We start from the raw sequence: 27,582 nt of genomic DNA, 5'->3' as shown, positions 1-27,582 counted from the left end.
AATGTTTCTATTTTGCCACCACCATTATGTTATCTTTTCCAGTGCAATTACAAGCTAATTCAGGGCTCTTTGTGTTACACTAATAGCTTCTGATTCGCTGCTGTTACCCAGTACCTCTTCATGCACTTTCAATACCATCTGCAGTGCCCCCAGCACTTACCTTAGGTGAGCATTTTTCTCTAAGTAGAGACTCATCTTTGGCAAATCATTAATGGAACATCAAAAAGATCCCATCTGTTAGAGTTACATATGGCTAAGATCAGAATTATCAAATATCTCATTTTTTTCTTTATTCTTTTTTCTTTCTTTCTTTCCTTTCTTATCCACACGATAAATGTAGTTGTCAGCAGGATAAGTTCATGCGCCGGATAAGGTCACAGTTTCATTTAGTGACAACTTCCAACAGTAAGAACTTACAAGGTTCGATTTATTAAAAAGTCAGAAGGGATAAGATCACTGCATGGCCAGCCTGATTTATCAGGGTTTGACTGGAGTACTTGAATAGGGAATGTCGTATTTCAAGTTTATGTTCAAAACTGTAGTTTAGTGTGTGTGATGACTGTATGACTCAAAAATTGAGAAGGAAAATTAGAAAAGGTATCCCTATAAGGCGATTTGTAGCTACTAACAAGAACTATCATTTCCTGTGCCAAACCATGCTTTGAGATGGGTCAACAGAGTGTAATATAAATGGCACTGTTTGTCTTAGAATGCGGATGAAACGTGCTGTTATTAATGCCTGAGGAAACACACATAGTGGCAAGACTGCAGTTTGGCTGTAAAGATAATCAGCAGTCAAATGATCATCTAACCCTCTTATGTATCTGGCAGGCAGCTGTCAAATGGTTAAACCATAAAATAGCAAGAGCTCTGCCATACTTCAGCCACCTTGGCTGACTTTGAAAATGTTTTGAGATTTTTAGAATCTTTGAGTGCTTTTTGAACTCAGCATGACTTCGGGGCTGTCCATGTTTGATACCATGATGTATAATGTTTTCCAACCATGAAGAAAATATAAATATGGGTTCTGACGCTATAGCCTTCTGCTGTAGTAAGACCTGATAAACATTATGAGCTAATTCATGTGGTCTGCTTTAAAATGTGGTTATATATTTAAAACCACGTTCAAACCAATCCGAAGTTTATTTTCAGCAAATGAAATAGGATCTTCTGTCATCTCATTTACTTGCAACCATGCCCTTCTATGAAATCTGAGCCTGGAGTTAAGGGATGTTCTGTAAATACCATATACATTTATGCCATCAACTTAATGCTGAATTCAGTTGAAGCATGATTGCTGATAATTATGCTAAAAGGCCCACATCTTGTCTGTTCCCCTTTGGTATGCTACAGTTTTCATATACTTTGCTCTCTAATGAGGCATCAAAAGGACTCTATTAAAAAGAAACAAAACAATGACTTGATAGCACCTTCAATAAAAAAAGATTTGAGGGTATCTCCCTTGATTTTAAGTATTTGTTTCCACCAGTAAATTTCTTTTATTTGGACAAAAAAAGTGGGTTGATATCTTAAAAGCTGCAGTATGTTTGGTAGTGATTTCTTACTCAGGGCTTTTTTTTTAAGTGAAGCTATCATAAGTCTTTGAGTAATCACAGACTTTTAAAAGTATACATTATCAAGAAGATAAGAGAAACAGCCCTCAGCACTAACAATATTATCTTTTACCAAAATTGATTAGTCCATCCAATGTGTCTCAAATATTTTGTGTGAACTTACCCAGCATGTTAAAAATATGAATTGGGCAGAAAAGAAAAATTTTTCATCCTGCTCCATGTTTCACAGATGAGGTAATGTAGTTAATGCAATAAAATGTTGAACAAATGAAATGTATGATTGTTGTAATACAAAGAGAAGACACGTATTAAGACAACTTTTTTTTGTCTTTAAAATCAACTTTAACTGTGCTACGGTTAAGTCTGTGAACTTACGAAAATCCTTATCCAATCAACGATGTTCAACTTGTATTTTGCAATTACCACATATCACAAACTATATTAATTACCATAGAATAAACAGAAATAAAAAATGCACCTGTTCAAGTTCAAGATGTTGAGGTGAAAGAAGTTATCAAGGAGAAACCACTAGGGAAAAATTAAATGCAAAACTGCATGGACTATAAATGTTATGGGAGAATTAGGGAAGGAGAACTCAGTTTGTTCTGGAGTTCAGAGTTGTTTGGTGAAAGAGAATACCTTTGAGTTTGATCTTGCAACATTAATAGGGTTTATCAGGGCAGCCGGGAGGATGGTGTGTCTGCCAGGTAGCAGCAACAATTCTCAGAAGGGTGTGGGAGTTAAACTGGAGATGAGGAGGAAGGTGCCATAAGGAAGAGCTTCTTGACTGGAAAGAAGAAGAATAAACTCTGGAGAGCAGAACAGGCAGTCAAGCACATTCTGTGGAGCAACTCTGCGGTGGTATTAGGATTCAGGCATAGATGTTCAAGTTGGGACGGTCAAAAGGAAGCTAGTGAAGGGACTTGCACAAATGAATGACAAGACGAAAGTGGAGTTTTAATACGTTTATCCTGGCAGGAATTTGGAGCCCAAATCAGAGCTGTAGAGTGAGTTGAGGCTGATTGGTCCTCTACATCTGAGTTGGTAAAAACTGGGAAATGCTGATAAGAAAGGTAAATCCAGGAGATATTTAAAAGGACGTTAAAAGTCAAGGTATGGAGAGTATTTTGGATAGAGGTGTTAAAGAAGGAATGTGACCACAGACACTGAATAGTTAGATGTGATGATGGAAGTATGTGGACATGCTCTTAGAATGCTTCAGTTTCTTTGTGGTGAAATAGTAAATGTTTATTAGGTACTTTGCTTATGTTATCTGAGTGAATCCTCACAGCAGCCATATGAGGGAGATATTGTAATTCCTATTTGGTTTGAAGAAACTGAAATTGAGAGGGTTAAGGGACTGGCTCAGGATCACATGACTTGTTCCACTTACTTTTCTCCAATTCGATTTTGAATCTGTGTGCTGGCCTCCCATTCTAAAACATTCCATTCACTGCAGACACCCATGGTCTCCATCTCATCAAAAGGAATTTTCCCAGTCCTTTTCTTACTTTTGTAAATGTTCAGGTTACTTAATTGATCCCTCCTCCTTTAAATTCCTGATCAATCCATCGGATGCTGTGGTACCATGTCCAGTTTATTCTCTATTTTCTCACACTTCTCTTAAATATTCTGTGCCTGTTCCTCCATCCCTCTGCTTTTTGAAGATCCTTGGAACTCTATCCTAGATCTTTTTATTTTATCATGTTATACTCTCTCCTAGTTCAAAAATTCTATGACTTTTACCGTGTACAAGCTGGTTTTAATTAATAAATAAATGCCAACATTTATCACTCTAGCTAAGACCTCGCTTCTGAGTCACAGGCTTGTACCTCTCCACCCCAAATCACCTCCTGCCTTGCTTACCAAGCCACTTTGACCTCAATATTTCCAAGCTATAACTCCTTATCCTTAAATCTTCTTTTTTCTGTGTACCCTATCTCAATAGGTACATGACCATTGGCCCATTTGTGCAAGCCAGATATGAGAAGATCATTGCTGGATTTTTCCTTCCCTAATACCTAAAATCTAAATAATCACTAAGTTCTATGACTTCTACTTACCAAGCCTTATGGATTACATTTCCTCAGATTTATCCAGAACCCAAGCTTGTTTTGTTGGTTGCTTTATGCCTGGGTGTAACCCACTATCTGGTATTTAGTAGTTACCCAATAGATATTAGTAGAATAAATGAATGAATAAACTAATGAATGGAGGCAGGAAAGAATTAGTAAACAAATCAAATGAGAATGGAACTTTGCTTTCTGATTTTGAAGTCTCTGATCTTTTCCAGTCAAACATTCTTTTTATGATAAGCTAGTTCTAGGACCTGGGTCTTTGATCCAACATCTCAGTGTTCTTTCTACCTCTCATAATATATCTCATCTGGGGAAAGAAAATCATGGTGTCATGGACACCTTATCAAGTAGCAAGAGAGTGCAAACCCCTCTTTAACAATGACAAACCAAAGACTTAGAAAAGACATAACCTACTCCTGGCCATTCAGCTGACTATTTGATAGAGGGACTAAAATTTAATCTTAATTTAGTGCAATAATGTTTCCTCTATTTCATGACACTTATTAATCTTTGAAAAAATTAAAAAATATTATACTCTTAAGCAACATGTATGTTAAATGAAATATAATTTCTGTTTATACAATATCTTATTTCTCTTGCTATCAGTAAACTATGTAGTCTTGGTAGTGTATAAATGCTATTTGCAATGTGCTTATAGTTTTCTATAAAGCTGCTCTGAATAAATGAATATTTTAATTTAATTGTTTCAGCAACCGAAGGGATTTCCCCAAACCTCAAAATAACATCTGACATCTTGATAAGCAAGAAAGGAGACTGAAATTTGCCTGTTTGTCTAATAAAGTTGAAAAGATTGACTTGAGAGCTTGAACAGTTACTGGACTTTCTGTTATGGCCATCTTTAAGAGCTCATAAAACTATTTTTGGCCTGCTTAAAATTTTAATGCATAGTCAAAGACACCTCAAAAACTTTGGAGATATTTGGGTATCACTTCATGATCTGCCCTAAGTTTGTAGTTCTTAATCCATTAAAAGACAGACCTGCTTGTAAATCCACAGGTATAGATAAGAAGTCACTGTTTGACTGAGTCTGAACCCTTTTCAAATGAAAAATGTCAGTGGCAGAAAGAGAGGATTAATTACATTTTTAAAGGGTTTTCAAAGATTTTCATGATTCCTCTGGTATCACTTGAAATGTGACATAACTAGGTTCCTTTTTTTTTTTTAGTGTGTAAAAACAAGCAAATTATTTGGGCATCATTTTTATGTAGAAAAGAACATTTTAAACTAGTGTTTAGCTGAAGGATTGAAATGTATTTTATCTTTAGAGGGTAAATTGTAGAGAAATTGTTTAAAATGTAAGCATGAATGAAAAATAAGAACCATCGGATAGAAATTAAACAGTCTCTTTTCAAATAGAAAAATTATCCCAAATTTTTAAATAACTGCATTATCAATATGAAAATGCATACATACGTTAAGGGATATTTCCCACTGAGTCCTATTTGACATCATAACAGGTTGTTGGCTATGCTCTATCTTTGAGGATTTTCTATACAAGTCTCTGATTCTAATGCATTAATCAAAAAGATTGTATGAGGATGAAAAACATTTTCAAGGGAAAATCTCAGAAATGGGTTTGTTATTCTGCATGCAGAAAACAAGTTATTATTGTTCCATATTCCCTGGATTCTGGGTAAGCTTCAGGGTTTGATATTTAAGCATTAATATGTTATTTTACATGTTTTTTATTTATAAAACTATGTTTCAGAAACTCAGACTTATTGAATTTTTTTGGGTCCATTTGCCTCGTTACTGATCATCTTTAGCTACTGATGCATAAGAACGAAAAAAAAAGTGAGAAGTGTGTGTCTGTCTTAATTTAATAAGACAGACACACACTGTCCATTTTTAGTGTATTTGACAAGCAGAAGAGGAAGGAAGCGTGAGAAGATGGATAAATGGTGGTGTAGTCCTTGAATTTAAATTTTTCCTGTGAACATGGAATTATTTCCATTACATCTTCACTGTTCAGAGACAGATAAATTTATATTTCATAATGGGCACAATGTAACCATTACACAATATTTTAACTAATTTTTGTTTATTTACTTTGATTTTTGTTTTTGGGTCGAGCATGAAAAGGGATGTCTGGTATTGTAACTATTAAAAAGAGGTGACACAAAAATAGAGAAATAATAGATATAATTTAACTCAGGTTGATGGTGTTGCTTTTATGTTTTAAAAAATTTTATTGAAATATAGTTGATTTACAGTGTTGTCTCAGTGTCAGGTGTACAGCAAAGTGATTGTCATATATATATATATATATATATATATATATATATTCTTTTTTAGATTCTTTTCCATTATAGGTTACTACAAGATACTGAGTATAGTTCCCTGTGTTATACAGTAGATCCTTGTTGGTTATCTGTTTTATATATAGTAGTGTGTATATTTTAATCCCAAACTCCTCTAATTTGTCCCTCCCCCTCCTTTCCCATTTGGTAACCATAAGTTTGTTTTCTATATGTCTGTAAATCTATTTCTGTTTTGTAAATAAGTTCATTTGTATCATTTTTTTAGATTCCACATATAAGCAATATCATATGATATTTGTCTGTTTCTGTCTGACTTACTTCACTTACTGTGATAATCTCTAGATCCATCCATGTTGCTGCAAACGGCATTATTTCATTCTTTTTTATGGCTGAGTAATATTCCATTCTGTATACGTACCACAGCTTCTTTATCCATTCATCTGTTGATGGACACTTAGGTTGTTTCCATGTCTTGGCTGTTGTAAACAGTGCTGCTATAAACATTGAGGTACATGTATCTTTTTGTATTATAGTTTGTGGGAAAAAAATAAGAACCCTCCTGTACTGCTGACGGGAATGTAAATTGGTGCAGCCACTATGGAGAGCAGTAGTCCCTTAAAAAACTAAAAATAGAGTTACCATATGATGTAGTGATCCCACTCCTGAGCATGTATCTGGAAAAACTATAATTTGAAAACTGTAATTCGATGGTGTTCCTTTTAAAAGCCTCAAGATTAAATCTATATATTTAAATTTAGTTATTGACTTGAAAAGAAACTAAGGCCATATTAAGGCAAATATTTCATAATATATTACCTACCATGATTTATATATCATTTGCAAAGTGTAATTACTGAACATATTTTGTTTTATTTAGAACTTTCCTCAGCTGTCTATTCTATATTGGTTTCCATTCATACTTCTTCCTATTCCATTCCTTCCATTTTCATGTCTGCTCTTGAGCAGACTGAGAGGAAATTCCATTAAAAAGAAACAATAAATTATATTATTAAGATTAATATTTTGAAATATAAAAAATAGTGTGATAATATGGTAATGTATGTGATAGTATGGTAATACTCTCAGGCATAACTGTCATAGATTTAATTACTTAAAGAGAAGGTCTCCAATTCCTGATCGAGATTTTTTTCCATTTATTCCAAACAATGTTTAGGCTTAATGACCAATTTTTAAATTTTTGAAGGCTTCATTTATTTCTTTTTTTATTAATCTATTCATTTATTTCTTGAGTGAGCATTTGATGAATTCCTACTTTATGCAAGTGCGTATACTGTCTTTACTTCCTGTTTCTCTTTAATTATCCCAAAGTAATAATTAGGAGGAAATAAAAGGAAGAAGACCATCCTAAACTGGCTGTTTCTTAAGGGTTTTTGTCCAAACCCTTTTGGTAACATAGAATCTTACCTAAAGTAACAAATATAAAAAAGTAATGACTTTGATTAAACATTTTTTTAATTTGCAAAAACATAAATGTCCATTTTTTGCACATATAGTTGTTCTATCCACTGAAACGTAGTAAATTCAGGAAATTGCCAAGTGCTTTCAAAAGCTCTCCATGTTGTTCACCAAGAGTCTTGAATCATTGTAATACAGTTATTGCCTAAGTTATATATCTTTAATTGTAATTTTTTAGTTACTTTGGTGATCAAATATAGGCATTTTAACGCTTCTGGTCTGTCTGTTTTGGCATTGGATCAATGCTTTCTGAGGACGTGTTATCATTTCTGCTTCTTAAGAATTTACTAAATAGAGTGGACTTCAGTAGGTAATAAGTGTGCAAAGCTCAAGAAAGAAATTGGACTAAATGTGAATATAATTATAAGGACAAGTTTTATTATCCTCTCAGGATACCAAGATCAGTTGTTTTTCAGATGAACGTAATTAATTCTCTTTATATGAATCCTGAGAATATTGTTCGTGTAAAGCAAGGACACAAAGAGACGGCTGTTGGTAAAGCACAAGTGAAAGTACTTTAAACGCCTCTTGTGTTCATTGTCTGCAGGAGAGCTGGAGGTGTTTCAGAAAGATGGAGAACGAAAAATTCAGAGTCGGCAGCAACTTCCAGTGGGAACCACCTGGGGGCCGTTCGCTGGGAAGATGGACCTGAATAATAATTCCTTGGTATGTGGATGTTCTGAGATGGTTGACTCTTAATACTTTGTCATAGCACAGAAATTATCTCTGCTTGCTTCCCAGCGAAATCACTAAAAATAACCGTTTTTTCTTTTTCATGGACCACAAAACTGGGATGTCTTCCAAGTGGTCTGTCTCTGACAGTATTATACGTAGACTTTAGAAGGAAACAGGTTAATCATACTAAATGGTTATCTAGTAAGGTAATTTATAAGGTTGTGGCTTTATCTGCTTAGCCAGACTAATATTGTCCACATTTAATAATATATACAAATGCTTTTATTTTTTAGATGACACAAATTAATTGTCATACATTACATGTTTACATGATGAACAAGGAATAAACAACCTTGATATTGCTTGGTAATACTATTTGTACCTTTAAGAGTGAGAATGAGTAATCAGCATTATAATTTTTCTTGTTAACTTTTTTGTAAAAATTCTGAGATCAGAAAGTCTACCTCTAGAAAAGATTGTATGGACAATTGATTGATTAGATGTTTTAAAAAGTTATGGAAAGATGGAATATTTGGTTACATTTAAACTTTATTTCTTAATTGAATGTTAGCTTCCTATTGCAGCTGTAGCAAATTACCACAAACTGTGGCTTAAAACAACCCAAATTCATCATCTTGTAGTCTGAAAGGAATCTCTCTGGGCTAAAATCAAAGTGTCTGCAGGGCTGAGTTTTTTCCTGGAGCTTCTAGGAGGGAATCTGTTTTCTTTGCTTTTCTATCTTCTAAAGGTTGTCCACAACCTTTGGCTTCCAACCCCCTTCCATCTTCAAAACCAGCAATGGCTGATAGAGTCTCATATCTTTATTCTGACTCTTGTGTCTCCCCCTTCCACATTCAAGAACGCTTGTGATTACATTGGGCCCACCTGGGTAATCTAGGGTACTCTTGCAACTTTAATTCCACCTGCTTTCTTAATTCTCTTTTGCCTTGTAACATTCACAAATTCCAGGGATCAGGACATTAGGACTTCTCCTATTATAAGTAACAATACAAGTGATAAAACTTGGGGATAAAAACGTTTTATATTCTTTAGGATATCCAGAAATTATTTATATGGATGGAAGTCCTTCTCTCTAAATGCCATTTTCGTAGGAAGAGTTTCATGCCTGCTAAATATCTCCATCTACACTGGGGGTCAGGGGGAGACATAAAAACTCCCAGGGGGGTTTTGACAAGTGTGCTCAACTCAGCAACATTGCTTTCCTTTTTCAATTGATTACATGAAAGAAATTTCTTCTTCAAGCTATTACATGAAAGAAACTGGTATGTGTGGATTTTTGCTTATTTAGTGTCATGTGGATGAGACAGATGTCATTGATTTAACTAAAAGTAATGATTGGAATAAATAAGAAACATTTGTGTCATCAAACTTTCAAACAACATAAGAGGTTCTAGGGGTGTGCTCTTTACTTCCTAAATCCATGTGTTTAATCCATAAAAGGATGAAGCAGGAGACTGTACATGTGTTTAAGAACCAAACTAGTTGATAGACTGGGCTAAATATTTAATAATCTGGGCAGTTTAATTTGTGGTGGTCCAGTGCACCTACTTCAGAAAGGGTTTGAGAAGTGGCTTCACAAACATTGCAGACCTTAGTTGGTTGAGTTGTATTAGTGGACTGTTCTACTGATTCCTTTGATAGAGTAATATTAGCTATTATACTGCTTTATCAAGCAAAGGCAAGAGGAAGATTGTGTCAACATCAAAGGTTGAATTAAATGCTATTCAAAACCCATTTTATCTGGGGGTTTCTATTGGTTCTCTAGCATTGCTTTAAAAATGTTTTAGGCAATAAGATATTTATCTTATTTGTCACTGTATATCAGACACCAACATAAACTTTAGTCATTTCTCTGATATTTCTTCAAGAGGGTACTGCCATTGAAGTGGCAGCTATTGTTGATATAAGAAATGCATGTTTTCCCCTTTATTATATCAACATAATATCTCTATGAAAATGCAACTTTTGATTAATCTTTGTATCATTATATATATGTAGACTGGTGCTTTTTACACATTTTTAACGTATGCTAAATTGTGATGTGTGGAAAGTAAACCTATTTGTGGAACTTTAATTTTTCAGTGAAATATTTTTAGACAGATGATATCATTTGGTTCTTTTTTCATGCTTCTATACCACTCTAAAGCTATCTTGTGCCATACATAATATCTTTTAAAGGATTCAATTTATAGATACGAAGTTTTTGGTGTTTTTGATACTATTTGAAGTGAATGAATGCTCTTTAGGGTATCAAAAACCAATCGTGGGGAATAGCTTTTAATAGAAAATAATCTTAATACCCTAGTTTTCTCCTTTTTTCTTAGGATTTAAATATTTAATTCATGTTAATTCCCTAAACTATAGCATTTTCCCCATTTTAAAATGTAGTTGCTTTGCTAAAATATACTTAAAAAATTTTTTTTGACAATAACATTCTTTTCCAGAATTTACTTTTGATTCTATATCATTAAACACTACTAATACTAATATTGACACTACTGTTACTTCTGTAGAACAATTGTCTAAGTTATACTTCGTACTTATTCTTTTCTAGACACTATATGGAGAATTGGAAATGGATTAGCTCCTTTACTCCTCAGAACAAGCCTGTGAATTTGGTTCTATTTTTATTTATTTATTTATTTATTTTTGAAGTATAGTTGATTTACAATGTTGTGTTAGCTTCAGGTATACAGCAAAGTGATTCAGTTATGCATATTTATATCTATTCTTTTTAAGATTCTTTTCCCTTATAGGTTATTATAAAATATTAAATATAGTTTCCTGTGCTATACAGTAGATCCTTGCTGGTTATCTATTTTATACATAGCAGTGTGTATACGTTAATCCCAACCTCCCAGTTTGTCCCTCCCCCTCTTACCCCATTGGTAATCACAAGTTTGTTTTCTATGTCTGTGGGTCTATTTCTGTTTTGTATATAAGTTCATTTATATCATTCATTTTTTTAAAATTCCATATGTAAGCAATATCATGTGATATTTGTCTTTCTCTTTCTGACCACTTCACTTAGTGTGGTAATCTCTAGGTCCATCCATGTTGCTGCAAATGGCATTTTTCGTTCTTTTTTATTGCTGAGTAATATTCCACATCTTCTTTATTCATTCATCTGTCAATGGACATTTAGGTTGTTTCCAAGTCTTGGCTATTGTAAATAGTGCTGCTCTGAACATTGGGGTGTATGTATCTCTTTGAATTATGGCTTTGTCTGGACATATGCCCAGGAGTGGGATTGCAGGATCATACATTAGCTCTATTTTTAGTTTTTAAGGAATCTCCATACTGTTCTCTATAGTGGATGTATCAATTTACATTCCCACCAAAGTGTAAGAGGGTTCCTTTTTCTCTACACCTTCTCCAGCATTTATTTTTTGTAGACTTTTTGATGATGGCCATTCTGACCAGTGTGAGTTGATACCGCATTGTAGTTTTGATTTGCATTTCTCTGATAATTGGTGATGTTGAGCATCTTTTCTTTTTTTCTTTAAACTTTTTATTTTATATTGGAGTATAGCCGATTAACAGTGTTGTGATAGTTTCAGGTGCACAGCAAAGGGACTCATCCATACATACACATGTATCTGTTCTCCTCCATACTTCTCTCCCATCCAGGCTGCCACATAACATTGAGCAGAGGTCCCTGTGCTATACACTAGGTCCTTGTTGGTTATCCATTTTAAATACAGCAGTGTGTACATGACAATCCCAAACTCCCTAACTATCCCTTCCCCCCATCCTTCCCCCTTGAATTTGGATCTATTTAAAATTATATTTATAGATAAGAAAATAAAGGCTCAGGCCTTTTGATTCCAGAATCTGTGTTTTTAAAGACCAGGCCACACTCCTCCTCAATAGTATCTATAACATGATTTGAGTATGATAAAATTGTTAGGGATTTCTTTACATGAATTCTAAGTTTATAAAAATCTCTGGGAGAAAATATGCAGTGATTAGAGGTAGACTCTTTTTTTTCTTACTTTGGGCAAAATATTAGTTATTATACTTCATAACTATCATGACTGAGGAGTTATGAGTTAATTCAAAAACTACCACAATTTTATTACCTCTTTATAATTTGGACAGTACTTTAATATGTGTTTTATATCATGAAGATAAATTTTCTTTATCATAAAATATATAGCCTACTAAACCTTCCTTACCCAACCTGGAATCAAGTTTGGAATTAGCACATTCTTTTAAATTAGCACACCCTTTTAAATTGCTTATTTGCCAACCGATGTAATGTTACTCTGTTCAGACTCATGGTGTTGTCTCAAGAGATCCAGCACACTAATTAATCCAACACAGTAATTAATTGAGTCACCATGCCAGATGTCAAATCCTTTTTATATATTTCAAGTTCCCATCTTGAAGTGCATTAGCAATATGCTACCTTCTGCAGGAAGCCTTTGCAGACCAGGCATTTGGATGTATATAGAACATTTCCAGAAATATAGGCTATATAGAAACACCAAATGAATTGATTTGACAAAAAGTTTTCCTTGGAATCATGTAACACACTGAACACAGAAATAAATAATCTTTTGCTCACACCTCATTATCTTGTTAGATATTTCATGCTTAATAGCAACATATAGTTAATATTTTCATTGGGCCAGATAGGGGTCAAAGTGCTTTATAAGTTTTATATCTCATTTAGTTCTTACATAAGCATATGAGAAGATAATATCCGTTTTTTCCTCCTTTGTTATGGAGGAGGAAACTGCTACTGTGAGAAGTTGAATGACTAGCCCAAGGTCACCTCAATCTGACTTGAGAACCCATGTTGCAATCAAATACTGTCTGAGAAATTTTATCTGTAATATAGGGATAATAATGCTACCTAGCTTATCAGAATTTTGTAAAGACTAAATGAGGTAGCATACATGAGTTATCCAGAAATACTGACTACTGTTACTGCTCAGTCACCTGTAAAAATGGGTGCATTAAAATCTGTCAAGTTTAAAACTGAAAAGACACTCCAAATTAAATAAGTAAAACTATAGACTTTCGGCATTTGGGGATTTTACATGCCTAAATTTGACTATTTTCCAAGGACACTGTATTAGTCTGGGTTCTCCAGAAAAACAGAATAGGGTGTGGTGTGTGTGTGTGTGTGTGTGTGTGTGTGTGTGTGTGTGTTGTGTGTGTGTCTAGAGAGAGAGAGAGAGAGAGTGAGGGGGAGAGAGACAGAGAGAGATTTATTATAAGGAATTGGCTCACATGATCATGGAGACTGACTAGGTGAAAATCTGCAGTTTAGGTCAGCAGGCTGGAGAGTCAGTGGTGTAGATGAAGTTTGTTACTTGGGGAGGCCAGTCTTTTTGTCCTAGTCAGGCTTTCAACTGATTGGATGAGGCCCACCCACATTACAGAGGGCAGTCTGTTTTACCCAAAGTTCTCTGATTCAATTGTCAATCTCAACCAAAACTCCTTCCAAGTTAATACACAAAATTAACCATCACAGATTCCAAAGGTCTATGGTATATTGTAAGTTTCAGTTTTTTCAGGCAGTCTTACACCCCTGAATAAATTGTTAGCCAGCAAGTGAGCCTAGCTTTTTTTTCCCAACATTGTACTTCTGTGCCAAGGAATAACTTAACGTGCTATCGTGGTGACACAAATTTCATGTTTTTGAAAGTCTTGTAATTTTATTCATTGAAAATATCAAAGGACTATTGACAAGGAAGGAATTTTTTAAATCACTTTAAATTGTGATCAATATCTGTTTTGGAGGTGTTTTAGAATTTCTATATTTATATGTTGTGCCTTTGATGTTTTCCCATTTTCTCCTGAGGACAAAGATCTTTGTAATATGCTAAATCTCTGCTATGCTAGCCCAGGTAAGTGCTTAATAATGATCAAACAACCTTTATATAGAAGGTTAGGTGTCTCTAATATTAGTGACATTTGCCCTCTCTCTTGAATATATCAGCTGTCAGTAGCTAACAAGTCTTATTCAGCGAACTGCATGCTGGAGTCATGCAAGATGCATACTTAATTAAACAGAACATAAATAGAAAGTCCCAGGTTCCTTAATACATAATAGTAAACTTATCACAATCTGTTTAATTCAACAAATGAAATTTGACATAGAAATTTCATTTTATTGATGCCATTCAATCAGAATAGAGCCTTGTTTTATTTTCCCATGGGGTTGTGACATTGAATTCTACAAATAGGAAATACACATATAAAGGATACTACAGGCAAAATTTTATTGACTTAATAATGACATAATGCACACATTAAATTCCACCTTACATTTTTTAAGATAGTTATTAACATAGACATGTGGTTGAGGAAAGAATTAGAGATTCCTGATCACATCACAGGGAAATATTAGAATTGTTAGATATCTCCATTGCTCCCCTTCCAGTTCTAACTCTTCCAGCACCCGTCTCTGAGCCCATTCATTGCCATGGTCTTCAAGCTTCATGTTGTACACACTCTAGAACAACTATATCCCTATCCATGTGTCTCCAGCATTCACCTGTATTGCCAAAGGCTGCTTAGTGGAATCATCTCTGACTTTCTATTTGAGAACGTTTCTTCCAGCCTCAGGAGCAAACCTAACTGCAAGCCCAGCAAGCTGGAAGGGCTGGAGAATTAACACTTCCAAAAGTAATCCTCAACCAATTATGGGCAGAAGTAGGTGGATAAATACCCCTGCTTCCTCACCTCTCCATTAGGATGTGAGAAGTGTTCTACACAGCCTCTTGGAATTTGCCAGTGAAATTGAAGTCCAGCTGGCTTTATAACACAGCGTTTATGGGTTTTCTTTTCCTTCCTCCTCCACACCTCTACTGAATTTTTCTGAGATCACCCCTCCAATAAACTACTGACACTTGAATCAGTCTCAGGGTAACCTTCTGGGGAAGCCATACCAACACAGCTTCTAGGATACAATAATGAAGTGAATTGGAAAGTTATATCCAAATTATTGTTGAGATTCTAGACGACATAGATTTTTTTAAATTGTTAGTATTCAATTCTAGATCACTGCCTCTGGCAAATAATAGATACTCAGTAGATTCTCTTTAAAATAAAAGTCTGATCTAATTGAATTTCTTTACCAGGAGCAGTCTGACTGACTCTACCCATATCCTCCCATCTCCACCCTCTGAATGATATACTTTATAATGCTGCTGAGGCATGACTTTTTGTGGGGTCTTATATTTCTTATCATTGATGTTGACATTGTGAACAATATCCTCCTTTTAATATTCATTCTAATCTGGGCTCAGGACTACCATACTTTCCTACTTCTTATGTCTCTCTGGGTCTTGGCTCTTTTGAATTTAACTGTGAGTGTTTCCCAAAACACTCTGGCCTTTCTTCTCTTCTCCCTCTGTTCCCAGTGCCTCAGGGAGCTTATCCACTTGCAAAGCTTCAGCTACTAATTTACAGATGACATTTAAATTAAAAAATCTCTAACCTTGGCTTTTTACCCTTTCTCTAATAGCACATTTCAACTGTTTTACAAGCCTTTCCCACTGACTTCCTCCAACTAAACAGTCACGAGGCAAGTTTATTACTGTTTCCACACACTGTCTCTCTGTTCTTCTCCCTGACTTCCAAATTTTAGTCACCTTTAATCCGAAGTCTCTCCCTCTCCTTTCCTGCCTCTGCAGGAAGTTCTTTCTATGAGTTATCCCATGTTTCCCTCCCATTTCTACCTCTCCTTCTCTCACATCTCAAATGCCTATTTACATATATAGTCATGCACACACACACACACGCACCCCTCTCCTTTATTGGTTATAACTAACACCCTTGTTTTTGTCATCCACTCAGAGCCAAACATCTTCCAAGACTCTCCTTTTCATGTCCAGAAACCAAGTACCGTAATTCCTGCTTTCTTTATTTCTGTTCCCTTCTTTCTGTTCCTGCCACCACTGCTGTAGGCGAAACCTCCATCATTTCTTCCTTGATTATCACAATATTCTTCTAACTTTCTTTCTGCCTTCCTTCTTGCCTCCTTTTTCTTTACCCAAATCACAGTGTGTCCTAAAAGCAAAACTAATCACGTGTGTGCTTAAGACATCCTAAAGGGCACAAGAGAACCCAAACTTTTGGTGAAAGGGCCTTCATGATATCACCTTCTCGGCTCTTATCCCTTTTCCACTCTCAGCGTAAGTTTCAGTTCACCTCAACTACCTGCAGTGCTCTGAATACACTCTTTTCTTACATCTCTATGCATTTGGCCGTGCTGTTTTATCATCCTAGAAAGCCCTATGACCTACCCCTCGGCCCCTCTTCATCACATTAACTCCAATTGTTACTTCAAGACTCAGCCCAAGGTTATCCCAAAGTGGACCTTCCCTAAAGCCTCCAGTCTGGAATAGATATCCACTCCTCAAGTATTTCCATGATCTTTAGGTTTACTAGGATAAGAACATTTATAGCATAATTCCAAATGTCTATTTACTCGTCTGTCTCCCCTGCAGACTGTATGCTCCTTATTTATCTTCTATATTTGTATCCTTCTTACCTAGAACAATGTCTGGTTCAAAGCAAGTCCTCAATAAATAACCTTTAGAGAATGAGTCAATTAATCCTTTCCTTTAACTTTTCCTCCAGTAACAGTGAATGATGCACATCTTTCTTTATTCATCTTTCTTTCTTTATTCTTATATTCTCCCTGAGTCTTTTACCCATTTTTCCTGCCTCCTCTGAGCTCTTACTTCATATGCCCAAGTTAGCAGTACAATACTACAGTTAATGTCATCTTGTGCCTGTTTTGTTTATATTTTTTCTTAATCTCATTTGAGGGTAATATATAATAGGGGAGGACAATGATATCTATTTCTTCAGTTTTTACCCAATAAAAAGATATGCCCATGATGGCTTCTTGGTAAATATTGAGTAATTTCACTGTAACATTTGCGCCCCTTTGAAGCAGTTAAAGAGGACGAGGTGGTGAGCCCATTGAGGCAATTATGATTTGTTTATAACAGAATCCGTTTTAGATCCCTCAGTATGACATGGGTGAAGGCCAAGAAGGTATTCTGCTCTACCATGCTTTCTGCGAAGTCTCATCCAGCATCGCACTTTCCAGTGACAAACCATCTGGGAAATTCCATCTGTCTCTGCTTGGAAACTGAGGTGGCAGTCGCCCACTGTGAGCAATTTTCTATTAACTTCTTGGATAAGATCAGTCAGATTTATACTGAATTGATGGGAACCGTAAGAGCAGGGTTGTTCCAAGAGAAGACAAATGTACAGATTCCTCTAATTGGACTTAAGCCAGTTTCATTCACGGATGCCCTTAGGTTCTAGTAGTGCAAGGACTTATAACCTTTTTAATTGTACCCAGTTCCTCTTGGGAAATGTTGGTGAAATTCATTATTGATGGAGACTGTAGATTTGTCCCTTAGGGAGGCCGAGATCCTGGCTTCTCTTATACTCTGTCTGCCATGTGGAGAATTAATGGAAACTGAGTGGGCAGGGAAGCTGCTCCAAGAAGACATGAGGCAAGACATTTAGTGCAGCAGAGCCTTGGAAAATGGTGTGTTGGTCTGGTTTCTAGAATTAGAGGACAATTTTGTTGTTGTTTTGTTTGTTTGTTTGTAGAAGAGGGGAGAGCTCAGGGAGAGGAGAGATTGGTATGGAGTCCCAAGTTAGTAAAAGCATCCTGTAGAATTTGAGTCAGAAAGAAAGAAACCAAACCCCAAATAATTACTCCACAATTCAAATCTCTAGAAGCAAACCAGCAAGGTCAATTACATATGGATCCGAATGGACTTATTGTATTATAATGTAGGCATAGTGAGGTTGGCAGTGGATGGAATTATATTGTAATGTGGGAAAATAACCGTTGAAATGAAAACATAAAGTTTGCATTTCCTGATAATTTGTATCTGGCTCCAAAAAATACACCTTTTATATGTAGCTAGTCTGTCTGCTAATCTCAATCTCCCTTTAATTTGCTTTTTCTTCTGATGGTGAAGTCTTTCTAGATACGTTATGTTTGGACTTGGATTTGAAAGGTAGGGACACAAAGACACAATTCCTTGCCGTATATAGACAGTTTTATTTATGGGTCTAACTTACTGGCCTGTGCCTGAAATTTAAACACATTTTTGCCTTTGGGTTACGATACATGGCTAAACCTCTTTACTTATACTTAGGCCAAGTTTTAATCAACAAAAAGCATCTTTTTTGTTTAAGATTATTCCTTGTTCCCTTTTTCTAGAATTCCAAGGAGAATTTTATTAAAAGTGATCTTCTCATGGAGTTATCAAAATGACTCTGTGATACGCTATTAATTTAATCAATGTCTGGAAGGAGTAGTTGTTCATATCATTATTAAATATGATTAAAGTTGCTCTACTAAGAAGGGTATGTATGTAAAGTTGAAGAGACTAATGAGACACTCTACCTTTTCCACAGAGTATAGGTATGAAAGATGAAGTCTGGCTACTGGTTTATACATCCAGCTACTCTTTATGGAGTAGTTCCTGTTTGTAGATCTTTTTTCACACTTCAGGGTCCCTTAGGGGAGAGAATCTCTTTTCCCTCAGGGGAGTCTATCAGATTCTTGGGTGGTGAGGAAGTATTTTGCAAAATATAACTCTGTTGTTTTCATAACACAAATTATAGAAAAATACTTCTGGCTGGAGGAGAAGGTAAAATGAGAAAGCATGTGAGGAGCAGTTGTTTACAAAGTTGACCCAAAGTTTCATCGATTATTTTATGATATATCTGGCATGCCTTTCAAAGTCTTTCTCCTTGACTTTTTTGGAGACTTGCTGTTCCACAACTCTTTTTAGAACAATTGGTTTGTCATGTGCACTTACCTGTTATTTGTGTGGTTATAATAAATATTGTTCCAATGTTATGAGAATTTAGCAGTGATGTCAGCTAGGCATAATAATTAATTCATTCAGTAACTTGGAGATGATAGCTGTGAAAGAATGGACATAAGTGCTATTTTGTATTCCTTCTGTTTGATCTTAAAAATCAATATTACTTAGGCATAACCATTTAAATATAAAATATTAGACTCATAAAATATCAGACTCTGTTTTTTAACTATCAACAGGTATTCCCAGGACACCACTAATCAAACATCATAACTTAACATTAGCTTTCAGTTAGCATTGTCAATCTTTAGTCTCGTAAGAGGTTTTCCTGGTGTAGGCAGGTTTGTGAGTCTGATCCTGTCCAAACCACTCCTACAACGTGATGTTGTATGACGTCCAGAGGCAATAATTCTTACATACATTTATAAAAGAAAAATAAAGTAGTATTTCTAAAATGTTTTTGTAAACTTGAGAAATTATTTGAGAAACTCTTTTTTGGAGATGAACATCTCTTTTCCTTGTTAATTTAAAGTATTGAATTTAAAGTCATTCTTTATTATTCATTTACTTTTATATCACTTTTTAAATAAAATCCTTTGCCCTAGTTCAACAAAACTGTCCTCCTTGATTCTAGTAATTTGTAAGTCATTTGTGCTATTCTATATGTTTTATGTCTCTTTCTATTTTAAAGGTCAGGAGCTCAGAGTCAGGCGTAGGGTTACGTGTGTTAGTCTTGTGGTTTTCTCATACTCTTTATTTTCTCAGGGTCAGAAATACGAGCACAGCTTGTCTATGTGTCTTTGGTACAGTGTCTCATACAAGGCTGGATTCAGAAAGTGACAGCCAGAGCTGTGGTGTCATCTGAAGGCTCAACTAGGAGAAGTTCTGCTTGAAAGGTCACTACATGGCTGTTGACTCAGTTCCTTGCCCTCCTGAACTTCTCCATAGCGCAGCTCACAGCATGGCAGCTGGCATCTCTCTGAGCAAGCAAATGAGAGAGCAAGACAAGGAGCCCAGGACTGAAATCAGTCTTTTTGTTACCTAGTCTTGGAAGTGGGTATCCCATCACTTTTGCTGAATTCTGTTCATTGGAATTGAGTCACTAGGTCTAGCCCACCCTGAAGGGAAGGAAATTGCACATAGGCTTGAAACTGAAGGCTGTGATCACTGGGGGCCTCTCACAGGCTGTTTACCACTAAAAGTAATTTGCATAAATAGTTACCTGGCCTCTGAATAAGGAAGGACTTTCAAATAATAGTAGCAAGGGGAGAAATCACAAAAGAAAATCCAGTTAATTTGAATAGAAAAGACTAAATCATATATTATAAAACATCATAACCAAAATCAAAGTTTAACTGGTAAGTAAAAAGACATTTGTGAAAATGAGATACATTTTATTCTCGTTTTTTTTTTTCTTTATAATTTTTTTTTAATAAATTTTAATTTATTTTTGGCTGTGTTGGGTCTTCGTTTCTGTGTGAGGGTTTTCTCTAGTTGGGGCGAGCGGGAGCCACTCTTCATCGCGGTGCGCGGGCCTCTCACTATCGCGGCCTCTCTCGTTGCGGAGCACAGGCTCCAGACGCGCAGGCTCAGTAATTGTGGCTCACGGGCCCAGTTGCTCCGTGGCATGTGGGATCTTCCCAGACCAGGGCTCGAACCCGTGTCCCCTGCATTAGCAGGCAGATTCTCAACCACTGCACCACCAGGGAAGCCCTATTCTCGTTTTTGAAGGTAAATAAGGTCTTCCACATAGAAGGTCATGAATAAATTCTTGATTAATTTGTTTATAAATTGTGAGGACAGAGAAAGATGAATTAAAATATATGAAACATAAGTTATACAAAATCTGATGGGAAATAAGAACCAGAGGCAGATTGTTTGCTGACTATTTCTTCTCCTTCAGTAGTTTTGAGAAACATACACTAACATATTGTAAAGATCAGAAAAGGGGAGAAAGCATGGGAAAGAGCCCATGATGTGGTCGGTGTAGCCTGACGCTAGTCCCAACTGTTATTACCCAAAGTGGATGTGCTATCTTGGGTAATCACACCTGCTCTCAGTTTCCTCATTTATAAAATGGGGGTTATTATACCAGCCCTATATCTTAGAGTTGTTGTAAAATTATATAAAATTATATGCATTCAGTCACTTTGAAAAATATACAGATTATTATACATACCTAGATTACTTTTTATTATGCCTGTGAATAGAAAGTAGATTACTCGTTCCTTTAATTCACCAAGCAGTGCTTCAAGCCTTTTCTCTTCAGTCCCCTCTCTGAACATATTTAAAAAGCATTTTTGGTTGTCGTTGTACATATGCATCTTCATACACATGTGCACACATGTATTTATATACACACAAACACACACACACACTCATTGATTAGCTAGCATCAGTATTCTGAGAACTCATAGTCTAGAGGAGTACAAGGTATGAACTTAGAGCATTTATCATCTAAGGAGACAATCACCACAGAAGCAGAGAAAAAAACATGTATTTTTAGGAAGAGAAAGAAAGGTTAAGTGGTCATACTGCTTTTTGAATTATGCTGGCTTCTTTGTGTTTTTTTTTGTAGGGAGTTATTCTTCAGAAAGCATTTCTCAGGTGGGTGATTGGGGATTTCAGACAATTGGAAAAGTAATTTACCCTGATTCACTTTCGAGTTACGTTTGTATTTTAAAATGTTAACTCAGTTCTTTCATTACTTATGGCGTTTTAGAGCTCAGTACAGAATGGCGTGAATAAGGCAGTCATAATGCAGACAGCAATGCACCATAAAATAAGAAGAAATGGGGACAGAGTTCGGAAGAGCAAAGGCAGTTCACATGCCTTAAGTTTTAGCTTTTATTAAGAAGTCAAGCAAATACCGTGTGTTTCTCATCACCCTGTGTGGGAGCATTATCCCATGGGCAAGAGCAGCACCAGTCCCTTGGGTTCTAATATTAATCTCAGGTGTGGCATCATTACCATCTTGCATCTTAAAGTCACTGCTACTCAGGCCTGTGTAGAATATCAGTCGGTGGAAGGTGCCCAGTGACATCCTCATGTGCATCTGAGATAAGCATCAGGGTCCAAGTACATGTCAAATAAAATATCTACAGGAAAAAATAAGATAGCATTTGCCTTCACTGAAGTAGTTCAGAGGTGGTGAAAAGAGTTTATCCTTTGTCTGAATATTGTCAGCAGGGAACATAGGCAGTTTTATAATTGTTGCGTTCCTTCAAAACTTTGTGACAGTGACAACTCTTCAGAGAAAGTTGGACATTGGCAGAAGCGTTCCTCATCTTTGCTGATACTCCAGAAGGAGACGGTTGAGGGAAGAAGAGTGCGTGACAAAAGTCAACCCGTGGTCCGCTCCATTACTTCATTAATCAAGTGGAGGCATTCTGAAAAATGTTTCTCTTTGGTTGCAGCCATCTATTTTTTGGTGTTAATCGGCGCCCTGTGGCAGGGTTTTGTGAAAGGAAACAATGAACAGTTGTAGCATCCCCCTACCCGCAACTGCTGTCGCCCCTGTCAGAAGGCTCCAAGGATGATGCAGGTCTGTATCATCCTGATAAGGAAAAGAGGATTCAGAATGGCTTTGGAGAGAATTTGTGGGAGTAGAGTGTGCCGTTTTGGACTAGGCGAGCTATGGAACACAGCAGAGGCCCTTAATGGGATCCTAAGGGTTCAGTGCCAGACCTTCTGTTGCTTCTTGAAGATTTTCTAATGAAATATTTTGATGGTGAAATTCTGAGACTGTCAGAGGGGCTGAGGTTCAAGATGCTGTTTTAAGTTGTTTGTTCCATAATCTGTGATTAATCAATCCAGGTCAAAAAATAACAAGAAAAGAAAAGAAAAAAACAAAACAAAATAACTCAAGAAACCTCCCAGAGTATGTATGGAGGTCACTTTTACTCTGCTGACGATGCATTTCCATGCCATTGTCATCATGAGCTCTGTGCAAGTGGCCGATGCATTTTATATACTGTCGGTTCCTATTTTATGGCTAGATGAAATATGAAACTATCTTTTATAATGCTGATTCCATTTTGGCAGGCCTTTGGATCCACATATGGTTCAGTTAAGCTGTTTTGGAGCCTAATGTACCTTTGTTATTTATTGGGATTTTTGAAAGGGGATAAATGTTCTATTTTCACTCTGGATTAAAAAAAACACATTAAATGTTTCCTAAAAATTCATATAGCTGAGAGAATTCTAGTGAGCTTTAGAAACTGATCTGCTATTCTCAGCTAAAATAAAGTCATTCTTACCCATGAAGGAAAAAAAAAAAAGGCAACTGAAGTTCTAGCAAAATAGAAGTAGTATTGTATAGAACAACACAATAAAATGAAAACAGAGAGCAGTTAGTAAATGGGGCCAGGAAAGTTGTCATCCTGTAACCAGTTGTAATCTTTAAGTATCTTTAGGCTTACAGATGCTGCTAGGATTTTCTTTCATTCATTCCACTGTTATTCTGGCACGTTATAAATAAACATACAGCCATAAAGAGTAGAAAACAAAGTGGTTGTCAGAAGGATGAATGATAGGCAGTGACCTCACATACCACGGATAGTACGATGCTCAGTTAGGCAGGCTTAGTTGCCTAGAGGTGAAGTGTATTCCCTCTACTGAGGCCTGGCTGATAGACAGAGACTCCCTCTTCAACTTTAATCTCTTTGTTTTGTTGAGTTTAACTCAGGCTCTTAACTTCTGTTTAAAAGAATGTCTGTATGTAAATATGAGGAAAGATAAACTAGAAGGAAAGTGACATATTTACCAATGTCATTTCAAAGCACAACTTTTTCTTCCTTAAAAAACTCTGGAAGGAGAGGTATATTTGGATAATAATAGTCATACTTTGCATTTGTGAAGCACCTTCAGATTTTTCTTATATGGTCATCTATTTTTTTTCTTAATTTAAATTTATTTATTTATGTATTTATTTATTTATTTTTGGCTGCGTTGGGTCTTCATTGCTATGTGCGGGCTTTCTCTAGTTGTGGCGAGCGGGGGCTACTGTTCGTTGCGGTGCACGGGCTTCTCATTGCAGTGGCTTCTCTTGTTGTGGAGCATGGGCTCTAGGGCACGCGGGCTTCAGTAGTTGTGGCACATGGGCTCAGTAGTTGTGGCTCGCGGGTTCTAGAGTGCAGGCTCAGTAGTTGTGGCGCACGGGCTTAGTTGCTCCTCAGCATGTGGGATCTTCCCGGACCAGGGCTCGAACCCATGTCCCATGCATTGCGAGGTGGATTCTCAACCACTGCACCACCAGGGAAGCCCCCTGGTCACCTATTTTTATTTGAAGTTAATCACTAAATAAACTTGCTAGAATGGGCACAATCTAAACTTTTGGCCATTGGTTACCTAAGGGGCTGGATAAAAGAGTGGAGATAGACCCATTTTAACTTATCACCCTAATCCCCCACCAAATTGTATGCCTTCCAAGTGGTATGTTATTTTTATCTTTTGTACAGTTATTTTATCCTTTTTACATGACAGGGTAGTGGAATAATTATTTTTATTATTTCGTAACTAATTTAACAGTCTTCCCCTGCTGTTAACTACTAGCAATTGAATGACTAAAATCTCTTTCTTTCTCTAATGTTAGATGTATTGTGCTAAACATCTTGAGGAAAATGAGACTCAATATTTATTAAGTGTGTGCTGTAAGTGAGGAACTCTGCTAAGAGGTGAGGGTACAAAAATCTGAATTCTCATCAAGCAGAATTACTTCTTGTATAAGTACTTAAATATAACTGAATTCTATCCATAGCCTTTATATATTACTTTAAGCAAACCTAACACACAAAAAACCACATTCACACATACTCAGCCATGCACACACATAAGTCTACGCACACACACACACACACACACACACTCTCTCTCTCTCTCTCTAAATGGTTGATTGTTAAGCCAATAAATAAGATTAATATTTTCATTTTATTTTGTTTAACTCAACTTTCCTAAATAAAACAATCTCATGAAATAAAGCACACCTCTATTGTTGAACAAGTTACATAAACTTAAAATTTTTCCTGTCATTAGACAACATTATAAATGTTGATAATGTTTCCCATTTTTTCCTCATAATTTTATTATTTTATATCATGGCAAAACACAAAATTTCAAATTATTGTAGAGATATTTTAAGTACTCCAGTAGGTAACTTAGAATAAATATAGAGCATTTCAGGTGAATAAATTTGGAGGATGAAAAAGATGTTTTAATTCTTGATCACCTGGAGAGTTATAGGAAGTCCCAGTTTCGTTAACGGCAAATATAGTAAGAAAAGAAAAAGAAAATGTGAGAAATGAAAAAATATGCAAACATAAAACACAAAGTGCTCTCTCATATTATTTGCTATCCTGTGAGTTTCCATTTCCCCTTACTCTGTATTCGCTATGTGTCTGAATTATTGAGAACTGTCCATAACCTTCGTTGAGATGATATTATAAGTATCTTGTGATTATTCAGGATTCAAACAATTTAATTGAATTAGGGATACTGAATTCTATGTTCGGTTCTCAGTATTTATCTTTAAAATTAAGAAATAGAGTGGTTTGGTAACATTATTTTTGTGAATTATTGCTAATATTTGCTGCAAGTTTTATATACCACTCACATTGTAGGAACAAAAGAATACTCAATCTTTTGTTGTTTTTATACCTCCTTAGCCACCGACGGCATTGAAAAGAGAAGCAGGTCATCTCCTTTCAGCTTGTTTGACAGCATCCAGAGGAACATGGAGCCTACTATTTGAGTTACATCTTCTCAATAGTTCTCCAACTATCTTTCACTAGTTCACATGCAGTTATCTTAAAGTTGAAAGGAAGGGAAATCAGTAGAAACAAAAAGTACAGTCCATTTTAGTGTATCAGTTCCTACAATCAAGCTTTCACTTACCTCATTTTACTGTATTGTTTTACCGTAGTTTCTCCTGAAAGGCATTGTAGTGTAAGCTGAATTTTTTTTAATATCAAATAATACAGAGTATTCATAACGTTTCTGGAGCTTAAGAATTTCTCAGTAATTTGCTTCTATTTTGCAGATGTGACTCATCTCAGTTCTACATAATCCATGTTGACTAATTGTGAAATAATAGAATTAAAAAATTTTTTTAACTAGTGAACCTAACATGGTAAAAGTGTTGGATTCCATCAGCGTTTCACCTGGACATTAATATTAATACTCTGTTGGTAACAGGGAAGTTCTTTCATCATTGGGGTATGTGGGAATAAAGCAGATTCCCCAGAAAAGTGACTGAATGTTCACTAGAGTTGCTTAAGTTGGCACTTGAGTTTCTTTATTATGCTTTAAGAAGAATGCTGCATATTGAATACAATTGAATATACTAGAATACTGATAAAAGAGAGGTAACTTCATAACTCCACAGGCATTAATTACATTTTTATAGTTTCCATTGATATTATAATGCTCTTTATGCCGTTAAAAATCTGATCCTAAATCAGGATGAACTTTATTATTATTCTATGTGCTATTATTTATGAGATGGTAGGTAAGTCTTTATAATATTTCCATTAACCTTACATTTAATGAAATATGACGACTTCTGAAATAGCTAAAGGAAAGAAGTTTCTTTTAATGACAGTGTAATTAAAGGTGCTACAGATTTTTTAAAAATATGTTTCAGCATCTGTATTTCTGTCAAATTCTTGGAATAAACCACACTGCATTTGTGATACAGCAAAATTTCTGGATCAGATTCTATCCACTCTTCTGCAAAAGGATCATCTTGGTTTTAAGCATTTAGTATCCAGTATGGCTGTTCTTAATTTGTCATTGAGATTAGAATGTGGATATTTGGGTTAGAAAGTAAAAACTAGCCTTAAGCTTTTAAAAAAGAATTTATTTAACTGAGTCAGTCCAGGTCTCCAGATTTCTCCCTCTAATTCTATGCTCCCTCTTTAAAGACAGTAGCACTGATTTGTAAGGATTATTGTCTTTGGTTCCTGTGTCAGAGAGTTAAGAGGTGAGAGCAGTGGGATGTTGCATTTTCAGGATGCCACATGTGCACTCTTTGATCTGAGGTACAGTGTGCCCCAGGGAATAAGTTCAATCTTGATTTCGTTAGTCAGTCATCCACTATCAGGTACCACTGCCCTGATTAGCAGGCTGAAGAAAAAGAGCATATCGTGGGAGCGTGTCACAAAGATGAAAAATAGTGATGACTCTGTTGGCAACAGTCAGCCCCTAGTTTCACTATGTGACATTTGCCTTCTCTTTGCATAAAGCCCCTTAGTGTGTGAAGGAACAAAACTCAGTATTTCCATATATCTTTCCACAAACTAATGATTTTTTTTCAGGTAGTAATTTCCTTTCTTTGTTTAAATTCATTATTGCAAAATGGAAACTGGAAGGACAATTAGCAGGGTGCATTGTGGTTGTTGCTAAGAGAAACTCAAATATAGCTGCCTAACATTCCTGCCATTCTGTGAACCAAGCCAATGGCTAACTCTTGTGAAATGTTTGGAGTCTGGGAAACTAGCATCATACCTCTGCTGTTGCTACCCCTTCATCTGCTACATAGATGTAAAATAGTTCTCTGGACCCAGAGAGCATCAGTATCCATCCATTGATCAGTGATGTCTCTGCCAAAACATTAGAGTCCAAAGATTTTCTGAATCGCTTGTCATGTGTCCTT

The 27,582-nt window shown here is 35.9% G+C and overlaps 1 protein-coding gene across 1 annotated transcript in view; it reads left to right on the top strand.

Moving 5' to 3' along the window:
* The window catches only part of ZFPM2 (zinc finger protein, FOG family member 2), a 459,876-nt gene that overhangs the window by 229,215 nt on the left and 203,079 nt on the right, over positions 1-27,582 (top strand). The window contains exon 4 of the mRNA XM_059902062.1: positions 7,958-8,076. Within this exon, the coding sequence (XP_059758045.1) occupies positions 7,958-8,076 (119 nt within the window). The remainder of the gene's footprint in view (positions 1-7,957; positions 8,077-27,582) is intronic.

This window comes from Balaenoptera ricei, chromosome 17, assembly GCF_028023285.1.
Source record: "Balaenoptera ricei isolate mBalRic1 chromosome 17, mBalRic1.hap2, whole genome shotgun sequence".
NCBI lineage: Eukaryota > Metazoa > Chordata > Mammalia > Artiodactyla > Balaenopteridae > Balaenoptera > Balaenoptera ricei.
The sequence above is the reverse complement of the archived record's forward strand: the minus strand, read 5'-3'. Positions and strand labels throughout refer to the sequence as shown.